This window comes from Stegostoma tigrinum, chromosome 29 (genome assembly GCF_030684315.1).
Source record: "Stegostoma tigrinum isolate sSteTig4 chromosome 29, sSteTig4.hap1, whole genome shotgun sequence".
In the NCBI taxonomy this organism is placed as follows: domain Eukaryota; kingdom Metazoa; phylum Chordata; class Chondrichthyes; order Orectolobiformes; family Stegostomatidae; genus Stegostoma; species Stegostoma tigrinum.
In genome coordinates, this window is record NC_081382.1 from 431,259 (window position 1) to 443,801 (window position 12,543).

The window sequence follows — 12,543 nt, forward strand, 5'->3', positions numbered from 1 at the left end:
ACCTTCGGGTGGCATCATTGTGGCACTGCAGGAGGCCCATGATGGACATGTCATCTAAAGAATGGGAGGGGGAGTTGAAATGGTTCGCGACTGGGAGGTGCAGTTGTTTATTGCGAACCGAGCGGAGGTGTTCTGCAAAGCGGTCCCCAAGCCTCCGCTTGTTTCCCCAATGTAGAGGAAGCCACACTGGGTACAATGGATGCAGTATACCACATTGGCAGATGTGCAGGTGAACCTCTGCTTAATATGGAAAGTCATTTTGGGGCCTGGGATAGGGGTGAGGGAGGAGGTGTGGGGGTAAGTGTAGCACTTCTTGCAGTTGCAGGGGAAGGTACCGGGTGTGGTGGTGTTGGAGGGCAGTGTGGAGCGAACAAGGGAGTCACGGAGAGAGTGGTCTCTCTGGAAAGCCGACAAGGGTGGGGATGGAAAAACTCTGTAGATATATCATTCTCAAACTGCCTTTTAGTAGCTACTATACTAGCCCTGACTAGCAACAACACTCCCCCACCTCTTTTACCACCCTCCATATTTCTTTTAAAGCATCTAAATCCTGGAACTTCCAACAACTATTCCTGTCCCTGAGTTACCCAAGTTTCTGTAATGGCCACAGCATCATAGTTCTAAGTATTGACCCATGCTCTAAGTTCATCTGCCTTATTTCTCATACTTCTAGCATTGAAGTATACACAACTTAAACCACCCCGTGTTCACAATCACGCTCCATCAATCACATAGAACATTACAGCGCAGTACAGGCCCTTTGGTCCTCGATGTTGTGCCAACCTGTCATACCGATCTCAAGCCCATCTAACCTACACTATTCCATGTACGTCCATATGCTTATCCACATTTCTTTATTAACAACCTCATTCCCTGTTGGAAGCCTGAATACCTCATCCTCCGAACTATAAATCTGCTTCCCCAACCCCTGCCAATCTTCTTTAAACCATCCCATATAGCTCGAACAAACCTCCCTCCCAGGGGTATTTGTGCTCTTCCAGTTCAGCTGTAACCTGTCCTTAATGTATAGGCCCCATCTCCCCCAGAATGTGCTCCAATTAGCCACATAATGGAAGCCCTCTGACAGTCACCCAGCTACCTTTTTCCAGTAACTTGAGTGTGACCACCTCTTTATAAGTCCTCTCTTTCACCCCCTCTTCTTCCCAAATGATCCGGAGTTCATCCAGCTCCAGCCCCAGTTCCCTAACGCAGACTGTGAAGAGCTGGAGTTGGGTGCACTTCTTGCAGACGAAGTCAGAGGGGACACCAGCAATGACCCTTACCTCCCACATCCTGCAAGAGGAGCATGCAACTGCCCTAATTTCCATTCTCTCTACTCTAGATTTCCAGAAGAATAAAAATGAGCCTTACCTTACCAACCCTCCATGCAGTCTTTTTTTTTTTGGGTTTTGGGTTTTGGGTTTACCCAATGCCCGAATGTATCTGTTCCTTCTTGGCCCGCGTTTTGTCTATTCCTGCCACCGAAAGCAAGAAGCCTTCAGGTTGAGAGTGCATAGGATACTCTGAAGGACTGGATCAAAAGCCTTGACCAAACTGCTCAATTGATGGGTGTATTCTTAGGTCAGATCTGCAAGTAGTTGTCTGTAGTGTTCTGGGTTATTCAGTTGTCAGTACATTACCTTGCAGTATTGACTATGAGGATAAGCAAGTTATGCTGCAGCTTTATGGAACTTCAATTTGGCCACACTTGGAATATTGCGTACAATTCTGGGCACCACATTACCAGAAGAATGTGGATGCACAGGAGAAGAAACAGAAAAGGTCTACCAGGATTTTGCCTGGTATGGGGGATTTTAGCAATGAAGAAAGTTTGGATAGACTGGGTTCGTTTTCACTGGAATGCAAAAGGTTAAGAGGTGACCTGACAGAAGTTTATAATATTGTAAATGGCATCGATAGGGTGGAAAATATGAGGACTTTTCCCCAGAGTGGAGGAGTAAAATACTGAAGGACACAGGTTGAAGGTGCAAGGGGGAGAGGGGTGTAAAAGAGATGTGGCTGAGGCAAGTGATGATGTCTGGAACGCATTGCTAGAGAAAGCGGTGGAAGCAGACACAACAGCAGATTCAAGAACCACCTGGATGAATAATTAAATAGGAAAGGAGCAGAGGGAGGTAGATCTGAAAAGATTGTTTTACGTGGAAGGGTGAAATGTGTCAGTGCAAGCTTAGAAGGCTGAAGGGCCTGTTCCTGTACTGCATTGTTCTTTGTTCTAGATTCATTAATTTTGGGATGGTGGGTCTAACATTGAGGTGAGATTGACTAGGTTAGGATTGTTTTTGCAGATGAATTTAGGGACATCTCAAAGAGACTTCTAAAATTCTAGCAGGTCCAGGCAGGGTGTACGCAGGTAGAATGTTCCCGATGGTGGGTATGTCCAGAACCAGAGATCACAGTATGAGGATTCGGGATAGATGATTTAGGCCAGAGATGAAAGAGACATTTCATCACCCAATGATGGTGAGCCTGTGCAATTCATCACTACAGGAAGTAGTTCATGCCAGAACATTGAATGTATTCAAGAGGCAGCTAGATATAGCACTTGGGGTGAATAGGATCAAAGGTTTTGGGGAGAAAGTAGGAATAGGTCATTGAGTTGGATGATCAGCCATGATTGTGATGAATGAAGAGCAGACTTGAAGGGCCGCATGGCCTCCTCCTGTTCCAATCTTCTTTGTTTTTATGTTTCTATTCTAGCAGAGCAGCAGGTTGAATGGATGTTAAAACATTTCATCATCCCCATCTGCAGCCAGTAAAATTCCAGGATCTTCATTTTCACTTCCTCCCACTGCAGGCTGTAGTTCCCCTCATGTTATTCCCAAAAATATAGGATCCATCATGTTTACCTCTGACCTATTAAGCTGTTGAATTTCTCATTCCCCTATCCCAAACAAGAGAGAATTTAACCATTTCTCCTTATCATTCAATGGTATCACTATCACTGCATTCCCCACTGTCACCACTGTGGGGTTACCACTGATCTGACAGTGCACTGGACTCACCACATACATAAAGTACTCACAAGAATAAGTCAGAGGCTAGGAATACCGCAGTATCTCTCCTCCTGGCTCTGGCATAAGTCAGGAGTGTGACAAAATACTTCCCACTTGCTTGGATGTGTGCAGTGCCAACAATACTCAAGAACCTCAACACCTTCCAGATCAAGGCTCCCATTTTATTGGTACTACATCCATAAATATCCCCTCCTCCACTACTGATACTAAGAAGTAGCAGTGTGTATTGTCTACATGATGCACAGCAGAAATTTGCAGAAGATGTTTTAAATAACACCTTCCAAACCCATGCATATTTCCATCTGGAAGGAAAAGGGCAGCAGATACGTGGGAACACCACCTTCTGCAAGATCCCCTGAAAGCCACTCACCATTCTGACTTGGAAATATATTGCCATTCCTTCACTGTCACTGGGTCAAAATGCTGAATTGCCTCCCTAAGGGCATTAGCATATGGACTGCAGTGTTCAAGAAGGCAGTCAAACAACATCTTCTCAAGGGACAACCAGGGACGTATAAAAAGTTAGTAACTTGAACATTCTCTGAATGCATTACAAAGAGAAAAATAAAAGGCTGTAGACCCCTTCCACTTCATCAAATGGTGGACCCCCCTCACATTCCCCAAACTATAAACCCTTTGCATTCACATCCTCAACTATAGGACCATTCTTCCAAAAAATTTTGGAGCCATTCACAGCCACCCCCAAAATATGGAACTTCTTACCTCTTCAATGTGTGACTGTGACTTCTTGATGTCAGCGTATGAAATGAATTTCGAAATGGACAGCCTGGAAGTGGGACAAATACCAACGTTTTCAATAGCAATGGAAGAAGAGCCTATTCAACTCATAAACAAAGCTGGAACAGACAGCATTCAACCCCACATCAGTCCCAGACGCATCGTCAAAATCCGAAAATACTTTCCAGAGACGTGGATTTGGGATCTTGTCCCTGTTGGGTGAGCAAGGAATTAATCTGCTGGCACAGGGGAATCCTAGAGCTTGATGTGGGGTGGTGCACACAGCCTGGGATTGGAGAAATGAAAGAATTGAAAAGGAAGTTGGAACTGGAGGAGTTTACAGAGACAGGGAGGTATGTAGGTGCAAGAAGGGTGTACAGAGATAGGTGAAGGGACTGGGGGAGGTTTCAGAAATTGTGAGGGGTGTAGCAGCTGGAGGAGTTACAGAGATTTGAAGATGTGTAAAGACTGGAGAAGTTTACAGAAGTAAGCTGTATTCTAGGGGCTGGAGGTGGTTTCAGGGATAGGGAGGATTATAGGGGCTGGAGGAGGTTATAGAGATAAGGACGGTTGTAGATGCTAGAGGAAGTTACAGAGATTGAGAAGAGTTGTAGGGACTCAAAGATTAAAGAGATAGGAAAGTTTGTAGGGATTTGGGAGGATTATAGAGATAGGCATGGTGGAGGGACTGGAACAGGATACAGAGATAATGAGTGGTATAGGGTCTAGAGGAGATACAGAAATGCAGCATTTCAGGGTTCAGAGGAGGTTACAGAAGTAGAGGCATCTTAGGAGCACAAAAGCTGACCTTTCAGGTCTGGACCCTTCATCAGAGGCCCGAAACGTCAGCTTTTGTGCTCCTAAGATGCTGCTTGGCCTGCTGTGTTCATCCAGCTCCACACTTTGTTATCTCTGATTCTCCAGCATCTACAGTTCCCATTATCCCTAGGTTACAGAAGTAGGCAGGGATGTAAGGACTGGAGGAGGATACACAGATAAAGAGGTGTGTAGGTGCTGGTGGAGGTTATTGAAAGGGAGATTGACGGGGCTCAAGGACGTCACTGGTGTAGGGGGGTTTGTAGGAGCTAAAGGAGGTAAAATAAATGTGGGTTGTTATAGGGACTGGACGAATTACAGAAATAATGTGTATTGGGGCTGGAGGAGAGTTCACAAATAGGGACGGTTGTTGGGGCTGGAGGTTACAGAGGTAGGGATGGGTCAAGGTCTGCAGGAGTTTACAAAGGTATTAAGTGGTGTAGGTCTTGTAGGAAATTACAGGGATACAGTGGTGTTTGGAGAGTGGAGGCGGTTACAAAGAAAGGGAGCAAAATCAGAAGTTGCTGGAAAAGCTCAGCAGCTCTGGTAGCATCTTTGAAAGAAAAAAAAAGTCAACGTTTCAGTTCCAGTGACCCTTCCTCAGAACATTCTGAGGAAGGGTTACTGGACCAGAAATGTTAATGCTGACTGTTTTTTTTCCACAGATGCTGCCAGACCTGCTACACTTTTCCAGCAACTTCTGTATTTATTCCTAAATTACAGCATCCGCAGTTCTTTTGGTTTTTACAAAGAAAGGAATCACTGTAGGGACTGATGAATCTTACAGAGGAAGGGAGGTGTATAGTTACTGGATGAGATTACAGTGATAAGGAGGGGTGTAGAGGCTGAAGGATTTCACAAGGATAGGAAGGATTGTAAGAGTTGATGGAAGTCACAAGAATGGGGCTTGTTTTCAGGGATGCGGAAGCTACAGAGAAGGAAAGATGGATAGGGGTTAGAAGAGTTAGGGAATGTGGCAGGGGCTGGAGGAGGTTACAGAGATATGGTGAGTGTGGTGACAGGAGGAGTTTAATGGAGATTGGGATGAATGTCGGATGCACAGGGAGAGGTGTGGTTGCTGGGTGAGGTGACAATGATAGGGAGAATTGTGTATCCAAGATGAAGTTGTAGATATGGAACCACAAAGGAGCTGGATTAGATAGCATCTAGTAGATGGCATGGTACATTAGTAGTAGGGTCTAGATGCTGGAGGAGGTGTCAGATAGGAAGTGTTGTAAGAACTGCCAGAAGTCAGAAAGGGTTGTTAATGCAGGAATAGATTATAAAGATACTGAGGAGTGTAGGGCCTGGAGAATATAACAGATATATGGGGCAGCAGCAGATCGAGGATGTCACTGAGTTTGGTTCAGGTTCAGGGATGTACAAAGTAACAGAGGTAGGATGGGTTGTCGGTGCTGGAGGAGATTACTGATATCGGGTTGTGGCGTTGTGGATTTAAAAGGTTATATAGTGGGCAGGGTTATATGGAAGGAGTTGGTTAGTAGTGAGGAATGAGGTTGTTGACTTGCTTGCCCAGCTGGCTTGTTCTCGTTCACATGTTTCATCACCATGCTAGGTGACATCATCAGAGGACCCTACAATGAAGTGATGTTATGCTACACTCAACTTTAACATCCAGAAATAGAAGTTGATTGTTGCTTTCTTCGTCCCCTGTGAATGTAATCCTTCTAATTTGTTGCATTTAATAATGACCAATGTGTCATCTATGTTCCAGATCCACAGTTCAGGTTGAAGTTGAGTGTATGACCAATGGGAAGTATACAGAAAAGCAACCCACACTGATCAAATCCTCAACTTCCACAGCAACCACCCCAACATCCACAAACAAAGCTGCATTTGGACACTATTTAAATGGGCCAGGACACACTACGAAATTTAGGAACAATGCAGGAAAGTGGAAGAACATCTTTACAAAATCTTTGCTGTAAACAGATATTGCTGCCACTACGTCTGCAGATGCCTACTAAACAGGCAATAACAGGAGAATACATTATGTCCTAACACACTGACTACACTGCCAACACATCATATAAGAACTTATATGAACTCACAACAAGACTCGTGAGAAGTCTAGGAATCACTGTGGTCCACAAGCCAGCAGCTACTCTACAAAAAACACTTCCAAGGATTAAAGACCCGATACCCACAACATGCAGAATGAGCATGGTTTACAAAATACCATGCAACAGCTGCCAGAAACATTACATTGGACGGACTGGAAGGAAACTAGCCATCAGAATACATGAGCATCAACTGGCAGCAAAACGACATGATGAACTCTCCCTAAATTGATACTCGCAGATAATGAAGGCCATCAATTTTGCCTGGACAAGGTAACCATAGTAGCCCAAGCCAAGCATAGACTTGCATGGGAATTCCTAAAGGCATGGCTCTCCACCTGTAATGCAATCAACAAATATACAGAATTGGACTCCATGTACAGTCAAACTAGAAATGACACTGCTCACCATAACGGACCAGACAATACAAATTCCAAGCAGACTAGAATAACATCGCTTCATCGGAGGTTGCACCGATGATGTCATCTAGCATGTGATGAAACGTCTGAATGAGAATAAGCCAGCTCAGCAAGCAAGTCAACAATCTCACCCACAACTCGAGCTAAAGAACTTTGCCAAAACTTTAACTAATGAGGTATTACTGCACAGTTAGAGGATCAGTGCTGAGGTAATGTCTCACTGCCGGTTTATCACCTCTGAGGGTATACTGCACTGTCGGAGGGTCAGTGTTGAGGGAGCACTGCATTGTCAAACTTCAGTGCTGAGGGAGTGCTGCACTGTCGGAGGTTCAGTGCTGAGGGAGTGCCGCATAGTCGAGGGTCAGTGCTGAGGGAGCACTGCACTGTCAGAGGGTCAGTACTGATGGAGGATCTCACTGTTAGTGTTTTTTTTATTTCAGTGCACACTGTCTTGTCCTATTCTTTTACTGCCTTCCTTTCGTCTCAGATCCTCTGGGAGTGCCTCTTTCCCCGTCACAGTTCCAGACTCTATCACTGAATGGAAGGGCAGCATGTTCTGTACTAGCCACGTGGGAATTGGAATCTCTGATACCGTCACCTTTAATGCATTTAAACCATTCTTTGTCGAACTGGCTCTCCCCTTTTCTGTTGTCAGAACTGAGGGTTTTGTCCTCAAGGCCAAAGTCTTCAACTACCTGACTCAATGTATCATGGTGAGTGAGCTTTCCTGCTTGTTCTTCCACTGTGGGATGAAGCACCGACATCTTTCCTGCCATTAGCCCCAGCATCTCACCAGTTATGGCATCACGGTAACTGCATACAGCCAAGAGACAAATTGCCCGCATTTCCTGCTCTTTGCATTGGGTGCCAGACTCAAAGTAGAGTATTTGTTTATTCCTGAATGAGATACATGTGTTTGTCTCTGGCTGGGTCAGCATTTGTTACCCAATGCTGAGCTCCCTTCTTTAACTGCTGGCACCCCACTGGATCTACTTACAGTATAGTGTCTCTAGGGAGGGAATTCAGTGATTCTGACACAGCAGCACTGAAGGAACAGTGATATATTTCCAACTCAGGATGGTAGGTGGCTCAGAAGGGAACTCACAGTAGGCGGGGTTTCCATGGGCTGTTGCCCGTGTTCTTCCATATGGTATTGGTCGTGGGTATGGAAGGTGCTATCTAAGCAGCCTTAGCGAATTTTGGCAATGTACCTTGTAAGCAATGCGCACAGGTTATTGCTGAGCGGTTGCTGCTTGATAGCCCTGTTGATGACACCTTGCGTCCCTTTACTGATATTTGACAATAGATTGATGGTGCAGTAATTTGTGAATGTTCAGGCTGAGTCCTGTGCTGTGGCACATTTACCCCCTTCTTGTTCTTTCTTGTCCTCAGGTGAAGGTGACCCTTCTGAATGCCCAGGGATTTAGTGTAACAGCAGAAAGTGATGCCGAACATACGACTTGCATCTGCTCCCAAGACAGCCAAACATTCAGCTGGCATCTACTTGCCACTGGACTGGGTTAGTAATTTACTGAGCACCAGGCTCTAATCTCGCCCAAGGCTGAGGCTGGTCAGGCCAGGAACCTGATTCCAATCTCCGGTTGAAGGAGAGAGGGGATGAATTATTCTGGGTGCATGCTCCCAATGCCTGAGTGTGGGGGTGGGGAAGCTGAATCAGCCTGGGTAACTGCTCCTGATCCCTGGGTTAGGGAGGGAGGGGGAGAACCAGCACAGGATTCCACTCCTAATCCCTGTGCAGTGATCCCTAGATTAAAGAGGGAGAAGGTGAATCAGTCGGTGCACTGATACCTGATCTCTGCCCAGCAATCCCTGGGTTAGGGAAGGATTGGGAGCATTATCCCAGGCTCTTGCTCCTAACCCCTGCTCAGTCACAGGGATAGAGAGGGACAAAATCATCCCTGATACTGGCTCACGTTTCTTTTCCCCTCTCTCTCTCAATGATCTAGGCCAACAGAATTTGACGGTGCAAGCTGAATCGATTGCCTCCGAGACTCTGTGTGGGAATGAGTTTGTGATTGTCCCAGCTAAAGGAGCCTTGGATGTCATTCGGAAATCCCTTTCTGATCAAGGTCAGAGCCGGGCACTGATCGAGAGGTAATCCAAGTGGATGCAGAGTAAAGGGAGGGCTGTGATTCGGCAGAAGGGAAGAGATAGTCTGACAAAGAAGTGAACATTCCAGTGTCAAATGGACTGGTGATTGGGTCAAGAAATATTACTAGGGAACACGAGATGTTCCTGGAGCGAGTATCCTGCTGACTGAAAGATGTCAAATCCAAGGAAAAAAGGAAATGGAGATAAAATAGGAATAAGAGTTTAAAATTGAGTGAATCCCTGTGTTTAGCCTTCCCATTACAGAGAGAGTGCCTGTGTTTTGACTCTGATGGAGGAATGCACTGGGAATGAAGTCTGGGGTCTCCCCAGGTCCGGCCTAAAGTCTCAAAGTTTTAACTCAACTGGTAAAATAGACAAGATAACAAAGTGTGGAGCTGGATGAACACAGCAGGCCAAGCAGCATCTCAGGAGCACAAAAGCTGACGTTTCGGGCCTAGACCATTCATCAGAGGGTCTGATGAAGGGTCTAGGCCCGAAACGTCAGCTTTTGTGCTCCTGAGATGCTGCTTGGCCTGCTGTGTTCATCCAGCTCCACACTTTGTTATCTTGGATTCTCCAGAATCCGCAGTTCCCATTATCACTGGTAAAATAGACAAATTATTTTCCTTAGTGGCTATCATCAGAACAAAGGTGAGTTTCAATGAATTTCTTTAATAAACTCAGACGTATCCCATTTACCACAAAATAAACCAATTCTTTCAGTTACTGAATGGGTTGGCAACTAAGCTATATGCCACAGACAGAGAAAGGGAGAGTGTGAGTAAGGGGGTGAGGAAGATAGAGAGAGAGAGAGAGAGATAGTCAGGCAGAGAAAACAAAGATAAAAAATGCAGAAAGGAAGGAAAAAAACATCTAGGGGCCAGTGGACTGACCACAAAAGGTAAATGTGATCTTTAAATCCCCTGAATTTCCTGTTGATGAAATCAAAATACTCATTAATATGGAGTAATGGAGTATCTTCAGGCACACTTCAGTTCACATGAAAGGGCAATTAGGCTTAGGGCTTTGAGTGGATATGATGATTCAAGGTTTTAGTGTTTATGAGGTAGCCGGAGACACTCATATCTGATACTTTTTCTGGATCATAGAAATATTTCTGTGAGAGAGAGAGAGAGAGAGTGCAATCTGTGCAGCTTATCCTGTTCCAAGATTCCTCCTTGATTTTTTTTAAAAGAGAAAGATTATCTTGCTGCAGGAGGTCTTCTCTCTTTGACTGATAAGCTTAGGAGTCCTGCACAAATAGGATCCAAATTGAGAACAGTGTTCTCAACCTTCAGAATAAAATTGGAAGAAAGGGGGCCTAAGTATGTCCAGCAAAGTCAGAAACCATATCTTAACTTTCTCCTAAAAAGCTTGCTTTCAAAATTACTCAACTTTTCATTAATGAGCAGGTGAGTCAGAGCTCTTTTTACTGTTGAACTATGCACTTCCCTTCACAATCCTGGTAAATTCTTATTGATCCAGAAAATCTGAACATTCAATATTTCTGTTCCCAATATCCACATATGATCCTTCCATGTCAAGATGTGTCTCCAACATAGCGGATGAGGTAAAAAGCAAAAGTCATTTACTTGGTGGAAGTGCATCCACTCTTCCGGTGGGCTCTGTGACTGTGTGCATTAGCCTATGCCTTTGGAGAACTGACTGCCAGTAAATATGCCTGATCTCCCTTTGGGTCAGCTAGTTAATCAAAATGGAACATCACAATTTAAAGATATTTTACTGATTCATGTTTAATTGAGATTGATCTGGAATCTGATCATTAAAGTAAACAGATTAAACCTGCCAAGCAATCATGGATTGTGTGGTCATTTAAGATGTTTTTTTTCTTTTACATTATTGCTTTTCATGATGGAATCATAACATAATCACCCTCTCTCTCAATCTCTATATCTCTGCTTTTTCTGTCTCTCACTCTCCCTCTGCCTTTCACTTTCTGTTTTCGAAATCTCTGTCATCTGTTTCTTCATCACTGTCTCCCTTTTTCTCATCCTCACTCTTGAAACCCATCTCTGTCCCACTATTTCTTTCTCTTTCTTTTCTCCTCCTTCTTACCTCCCTCTCTGCCCATCTGTCTCCATCTCCTCTTCCTCTTCTCCCCCCTTGCCTCCCTTTTTTCCATCTATTTCTCCATCGCTATCTTGCTCCTGTTCTCTCTTATTCGGTTTCTCTCTCATTTGTTACTCCCTTTTGTCTCTCTCTTCCTCTCTGTCTGCCCCTTTTGCTCTGTCTCACTCCCTTGTGCTGACTCTGTCTATTATGCTGTTTCATCCTCTCTCCCACTCCCTGTCTGCCTCTTGCCCTCCCTCTCTGCCTCTCTTTCTCAATCTTTCTCCCCCTACCTCTCTTTGTCAATCTGACTCTCCCTCTCTCTATCTGACATACTCTTCACCTGTCTCTGTGTCTCTCTCACCCCACCACCCTACCTTTCTGCCTTCCTAATTCTCAATCTTTTTGTTGCCTATTCCCTTTCCCTGACACATTTTTTTCTCTTGCAGCCCGAGGGCATTGAGATTGAACTGACCCACAGCTCTTTGAGATAATGGGAACTGCAGATGCTGGAGATTCCAAGATAATAAAATGTGAGGCTGGATGAACACAGCAGGCCAAGCAGCATCTCAGGAGCACAAAAGCTGACGTTTCGGGCCTAGACCCTTCATCATGAAGGGTCTAGGCCCGAAACGTCAGCTTTTGTGCTCCTGAGATGCTGCTTGGCCTGCTGTGTTCATCCAGCCTCACATTTTATTACCACAGCTCTTTGATGTGTCCAGCAGGTACAGGACTTCAGTTTACATTCTGGGCAATGGGACAGTCTGAATGACCAATTGAGCATCCTCAGCATTTTGGCTGAGGGGAGAGAGATAGTAAAGGAGTGTCCGCCAGCTCTGTCTCTGTGGGGAGGTAGACAGCGAGTGTATATCCCTTAGCTCTGGCTCTGAGGGGAGGGAGACAGCAAGAGAATATCCCTCAGCACTGGCTCTGTGGGAGGGAGAGAGCAAGAAAGTGTCCTGTTTATGTGGGGAGGGAGACAGCCAGAGAGTGTCCTACAGCTCTGATTCTGTGTGAAGGGCGAGAACGTGTGTGAGCGTGTATCCCTCAGCTCTGTTTGGAGATAGAGAGTACATGAGGGATTGCCTTCAGAAGTGGGCCTCCAGGAGGGAGAGAGGGTGTATGGCAAAGGCAGGCACAAAGACAGATATGTGAAAGAAAGAGAGACAATGACGGAGTCATAGTGATTGCATGTCAGAGATTTGTTGACAGTAGTTGAGGTGTGGGGGAAATCAGATGGTCCAATGGGTCCAGGAGACTGCTATCACTCTC

General features: G+C 45.2%; 1 protein-coding gene across 1 annotated transcript in view; it reads left to right on the top strand.

Moving 5' to 3' along the window:
• Nucleotides 1-12,543, top strand: part of LOC125448494 (alpha-2-macroglobulin-like) — a 170,493-nt gene that overhangs the window by 54,372 nt on the left and 103,578 nt on the right. Inside the window, exons 16-19 of the mRNA XM_059638137.1 lie at nucleotides 3,794-3,992; nucleotides 7,577-7,802; nucleotides 8,482-8,608; nucleotides 9,057-9,179. Of these exons, the coding sequence (XP_059494120.1) occupies nucleotides 3,794-3,992; nucleotides 7,577-7,802; nucleotides 8,482-8,608; nucleotides 9,057-9,179 (675 nt within the window). The remainder of the gene's footprint in view (nucleotides 1-3,793; nucleotides 3,993-7,576; nucleotides 7,803-8,481; nucleotides 8,609-9,056; nucleotides 9,180-12,543) is intronic.